The following is a 6,303-nucleotide window of genomic DNA, read 5'->3' as shown; positions in this document are numbered from 1 at the left end:
TCCTTTTAAAACACATTGCAGTAGTCCAACCACAAGGTGCCAAAGACACAGGTAAAAGTAGCAATGTCTGTGTTGGAAAGATAAGGTTGCTACCTGGACATCCAGAAGCAGTTAGGGATCTAGTAATTCACAGATTGCTGACATGAGAGAGTAATATGCCCATAATGATTATCACAGATACGCAGTTTCTTCTGGTTGCATTTCAATGAGAAACTCAACCGAATGAATTATCTAACTACCTAAGTGAAAACCTTGAAATGTAATAAAGAATGTTTATTCGCTTTTTATTATTCAGGTTCTTATACTGTCAACATCAGTGTACTGAAGTATTTCCTTGCTGATGTAATTCCTTTATTATATTACAGTTTTTTTATATAGTGCTACTGGTCCATAGAAGTGGATAAGATTTATAGAAGAAATCAAGTTTATATTAAACATATTATAAAAGCATTAGCACTGCAAAATGGTTTATTTCAATTAAAAATCATCTAACATGGAAGCTAGACATTGAGTTTTAAACAGTGAATTGCAGTATATGTTTACTTAGTAAAACACTATATTTAAATTTAAAATTACCCTGTCCTTATTGATGACAATATAAGAAAAGACCCCAAATTTCCATGCCCTTGGTTAATTTCCTGGATATTAAAACTACCCAATCCTTATACAGATATAAAATCAAATTATCCTCTATTAATGCAGTGAACTCCTGTAATTTGTCTTATAATTGCAAAATGAGTAAAGTAAAGTAGTTAACTTTTATAGAAGTTTTCTGTGATTAAATACTTGGAGGAAAGTTGGTGCTGATTAACTCGATACCCAACAACTTCTTAGTGGCAGAGTCCCAATCCTTCCCAAGTTCAAGTCGATGGCAGATGGCTGGAAATTGTCTGTCAACTCTTCTTACCCATTCCACTGCTTTCTTTACTGAAGCAAAAGCCCAGTGAATAGCACTGTATATAGAAATAAAGTGTGATTATACTGAAATATGAGAACAGTGACTTGACCGAGCAGCTACTGCAGCTGTCTACAAACTAAGTACAATCAAATGCACCAAAGGATACAAGAAAAAAATCTTGTCCTTGCCAACAAAGTCACTTGGTGAAGAAAATATCAACAATACTTCAACCCAATCATTAACAAAAGATTGCTTTATATATATATGATAATTTGAGGCAGAGATTTCAAGAAAAAACAGAGTCCAGCCTGAGCAGCTGTCATGGAGGAAGAGATGTAGGGTCAAATTCACAAATTTTTGGGCTTGTCTACATGGGGAAGTTAGTGTCGAATAAGCTAAGGAGTGATTTGAAAGTGCACTGTCTACTTTGCACAAACTCCCTGTGTGGACACTCTTAATTCGCACTGAGTGCCTTTATGCACTTTAGCTTAATACACTTCCAAAGTGTAAGAATGCAGAGTAGCTAATGTGCACTAGCTACTCCAGTGATCTCGGTGGCGTGAAATTAGTCCATAAAAAACATCTCATCAAGACAGTAATATCAGATTTGATTCTCAACTTTTGGGTTCTCAATGTGTTCATATCTATGCAGAGTTCCTCCCATTTTCCTTCTCTCCCTACTGTTTTAACCCAACATTACATTTTATTATGTACTGCATTCCTGATTGAGGTTACAGGACAAAACCAATTTAAGCATCTCTCTAGTCTATTTAGGTTTTTATACCATACTCAGCATGTAGTAGGTGTGTGCCTTCCAGTAACGCATTAAGCAACATGACACATCTATCGTGTTATCTGTAACTTGTCACAGAAGCCCTAGGTATTTAGAGCCAGATAACATCTCCCACAGAAACACCAGAGGCAGAGAGACTGCAGAGGAAGATTTTGCAAGGTTTTCCTTGCTGCAAGTTCCTATAATTTTTTGGGGGTGGGTGGAAGGAGAAGGAAGGTGGGGTATAATACCCCACACTACATGCAGCAGTTCAACTCCCAGAATTCACATACCATGGGGAATCTGCTGGAGGCCAGAGTCATCTGTATGGTGTTCCTGTTCCTTCATGCTCTCCTAGATCTCTGCTGCTCTCCCCCTTCCCTTTGGTGGAGTGATGCTGACAGGCTCCCCAGCTGTCTGGTGTTCATTATACCCCACAGTAAAGGGGAGTTCCACGATGCAGAGATCGTCCATGCAAAACGTAATATAGCATGCAGCTGTATTACATTGCAGAGGGCTCTTGTGTGGGGAGCATCTGCATTTCCCAGGCCACTTGGAGGGTTAATGGACAGGGTGGGGACTGTGGTGTGGAGGATGTTGATATTAGGGGTAGATGATCTGTGCCATATATCTAAGAGCCTCATCGAGCCCTAAAATTAATTCTGTTCCCATTTACTTTATAAATAAAGGTTTTTTGCTGATGCAGGACATTGTTTATGTATTTCTTAATTTTATAGACCATATTTTCAAAACAAAGATTTTGTTGTAAGAAGCAATGCATAGACACTGTCAATTATACTTTTCATTCTTTGTCTACATCCATATCCTGTAGTATTTTAGTTACCAATACCCAATAACTATTCATCTTATACATGTTAAAATGTTCAGCAGTTTACATTCATACATTAAATATTTAATGTATGCATGAATCTAAAGCACACCTTGAAGTGGGCGAATCATCCAGTTTCATTAGAGATTTGAAGGTTATCCCTTCCAGTTGCTGTTTATACCGTATGAACTGCAGCACCAAAAGTGTAGCAATCAACTGCAATACTTCTCTTCCTTTAGGACCTAAAAAGGAGGGGGAAAGGTGTGATTCTTAGTATAATTGTTACTTGTTAACATAGAAAGTTAATATTTGATATTTTGTAGTACTTGCTGGCAAAGTAATAGTCATGCTCACAAAATCTGGTTATCCTAATGCTGTTTAATTTTGTTTCATCACCCAATATACACAGTAATCCATGTTTTTTAGAAGCCGTTTCGGAGACATATAGTTCGCTCCTGTGTTGGAGTCAGAACCCAAGGGCTGGCAGTGTGCTGCTTGCTGGGTTTTTGTGGTTTGGGGTTGCTTCCATCATGTTCCACTTAGGTCTTTGTGCAAGCAGCAAGGGGAAACTTGTAGGATTTCTGATCTCTGATGAAGCACTGGAGCAGCAGCTTTGGTAAGACAGTGATTAAAGTGCATACCTCAACCCAATTTTTATTTTTGCCCAGTTTGCACTCCCCATGCACACTTTAAGCCTGTCCCCTAGTGATTCAGAGAGGACAAACTTTGTTCATGTTAATTTTCTGCCTGCCAACAGCACAGAGCAATAGCTGAAAAGGAATAAGGAAATGTGTACATGAAAGATGTAAACAACATAATGGAAAAGGGTGGGAAGAAGCAGTACATCAGTGTAGTTTGGAATGTATGTGTGAGCTGGAAGATGACACAGAATGTACTATTATTTATTATTTGCACTACGTTAGCACCCAGGAGCCCCATCATGGACAGGATCCCATTGTGCTAGACACTCTACAGACAGAACAAAAAGACAATCCCTGCCCCAAAGAGCTTACAATCTAAACAAACAACACAAACACATGATGTGGAGGGAAGGGTATACACACAAGCAGAGTGAACAATATGATGGAAGCAAATTCTTCTTCAACACTTAGCCAGACAGTTGGCCATAGCAATTGTTTGCCATTTGGTCCGTTCCTGCCCAACCGCAAAGGCTTGACAGCCCGAGAATCCAACATTGGGACAGACTTGATGAACCCATGTAATAGGGGATCTGCCTCTGGCCGCCTCCACCCCTCGGTTGGTGCAATTTTATCTTGGATGTTACAAGCCACCCAGAGAACAGCGTTCACTGGAACGTCTTGTGGCATCCTAGTGACATGTCTGAAAATCATCAGGCACCGCCTATGGGCAATGGCCCCAGTAGTCTGTAGACCTGAACAACCATAAACATCTGCGTTACAGATGAAGTCATTCCACTTTATGCCCAGTATATGATGTTGACATTTTGTGTGGAAAGCATCCAGCTGGTCCCTGTTCACTTCTACCCTCAACCAATCTGCTGAGCAGACGATTGGCTATAGGCATCCAAATGTCATGATAGTTCTATTTTTATGGAGGGGAGAGGTAGCAGGTCAGCTAAATGGAAAGTGAAGGGAAGAGGGTGAGGGGAGAAGAGGGTAAAAGGGGCAACAAGTTTGGAGTAAAGCTAAGGTGAGGAAACTGAAGGAGAGGAGGGGAGTTTTGAAGCAAACAGCCATTCAGCACAGGGCAGAGAAAGTCTAGTCTACAGAAAGTTCTCCAAGATCCCTGCTTTGTATGTCTCTGTCACTAGTGGCTGGAGACAGTGGCTGGCTCCTCTTTGCTGCTTAATTCCAAGCCCACATGGGGGGAAGAGGGAGAAGGAGCAGCACTACCTGGGTCCTACTGCCCCCAGAATATAGGGGGGATTCCCCTGCATAGTTTTGGGGCCAGCAGGGTGCTGGGGGAGGGATGGCCTCAGCTGGGCCCCATTTTGCCTTCCTCCCCATTATGTAGAAGGGGCCCCACCCGTCTGAGGATGAAAGTGGGAACATTTGAGTCTGATTTTTTTGCTAATACAATTAAACATTTCAGAGTTGCTAATCTAGCATGTATAATAACCGGGACAAAAAGAACCTCCACGGATGCCCATAACATGCTGCCTCCATAGGACAGGCACACAGCAGCCAGAACACACCACTGAAAGGACGCTCTAGCAGAATCTTGAATTTTTAAAAATTAATTACTTCAGAACACTTCAAATTGATAGTGTCTATTTAAAATTCAGGGTGAGCCCATCTTAAGCCATTGTTAGTAATATGGAAAATATACATTAATATAAGCTCTACTGCACACGCATACATTTAAAAAAAAACCAAAACATTAACTGTACTACCATCCAGCTACTTTTAATGAATGAGAAAACAACTGATTTACCTAGGGACCAAATGCCTTTTTTTGCAAGGAAAATATTGGTTAAATAATCCACATCAAGATCCAAGATAACCCCAAGTTCTGGGCTGAGATTCCAAAAACCATCCTGTGAAATAAACCAAAGAAAAAAAAAACAGACAAAAGTCTTCCTAAAACATTCAAGACATTGCAAAAATCACATTAGAAATATCAAAGTACAGCTAGGAAAGTAATTACAATAAAATGTTCAAATGACTTATGCAAAAAATATAATGAACTTTAGTGAATTAGTGAGTGATCCTCAAACTTTAAGATCTAAAATTCAAAAGCATGATGTATCGACATTAACTAGTGTAGCTAAAATGGATTCTTATTGTGAGGCTATGCCTTAACCAATCCACATACCTCCTGGCCGCAGCCGGCATACTAACAGTGACATATGTACCACAGTTGGAGAACCTCTGGAATAAATTATCTGACCAGTCCTACATCAATGGAGTACTAAAAACAAGCCAATAAGATGACTGCAAACCATTAGCTTCTTTCCATTATTTATCCCACGTACAGTAATGTGTGTTATTTGCAATGATATGTGTGGGTTAGAATAATGAGTGGGGTGTGCTGAGTGGGAAGTGAACCTCTGTGGGATAGGGAGGTTGAGACAGGGGATCAGAAAGCACAAGAGGTGGGAACATTGAGTTTCAGAGGCAGGGCCAGCTCTACCATTTTTGCGGCCCCAAGCAGTGAAAAAACCTGCCGCCACTGAATTGCCGCCGCGGACAGCAGGAGAGAGAGAAGCCGCTGCCGAATTGCCGCCGTGGCCAGCGGAACGGAGAAGCTGCTGCCCAGTAGCCGCGGCGGCGGAAACTCTACCACCCCTTTCTGACTGCCACCCCAATCACCTGCTTGGAGCGCTGGTACCTGGAGCCGGCCCTGTTCAGAGGGAAGTGGGGCAGCAGCGGCGGCACCAGCAGCAAGTTCTTTGTTTTCAGATACTCAGTTAGATACAAACCAAACAATAAAATATTAACTTGCGAGAAGTTTTAAAATAAATAATTTGAAAATTACCCTAAAAATAATGCTCAAAGTAGAGTACCTCCCCAACTGAATTCAGCAGAAAAGGATCCGCTCCACTGAGAAAACAACAGCCTCCATGAAATTAGTAAATGGGCTATTTGTATTGTAAAATACAATGTGAAGTTTATTAAATCCCATTCCATTTTATTTGACACGAGATTGGAAATGCTGATAAGTAGGAAAAAGACACATACTAGACCGTTTGCTACTCTCAAAACAGGTGGAACACAAAGCTTTGAACTTTCACATTCAAATCAAAATGTGTCCCAGGTGATAAGGATAATGATCTTGAAATCAAATCTGATTTTGCATAATTTTAAAAAATATTGATTCTCT

The 6,303-nt window shown here is 40.5% G+C and overlaps 1 protein-coding gene across 2 annotated transcripts in view; it reads right to left on the bottom strand.

Annotated features, from left to right (window-relative positions):
• Nucleotides 1-465: 465 nt before the first annotated feature.
• PARP4 (poly(ADP-ribose) polymerase family member 4) overlaps nucleotides 466-6,303 on the bottom strand; it is a 116,199-nt gene continuing 110,361 nt past the window's right edge. For both annotated transcript variants that reach the window (XM_084616344.1, XM_084616345.1), the window contains exons 35-37: nucleotides 4,915-5,017; nucleotides 2,612-2,741; nucleotides 466-953 (exon numbers count right to left, since the gene is read on the bottom strand). In XM_084616344.1, coding sequence (XP_084472470.1) covers nucleotides 779-953; nucleotides 2,612-2,741; nucleotides 4,915-5,017 — 408 coding nt within the window. In that variant the 3' untranslated portion in view covers nucleotides 466-778. The remainder of the gene's footprint in view (nucleotides 954-2,611; nucleotides 2,742-4,914; nucleotides 5,018-6,303) is intronic.

The sequence above is a fragment of the Lepidochelys olivacea genome (assembly GCF_965140295.1).
Source record: "Lepidochelys olivacea isolate rLepOli2 genome assembly, chromosome: 1".
Taxonomy (NCBI): domain Eukaryota; kingdom Metazoa; phylum Chordata; order Testudines; family Cheloniidae; genus Lepidochelys; species Lepidochelys olivacea.
This window is presented reverse-complemented; position numbering and strand designations above follow the sequence as displayed.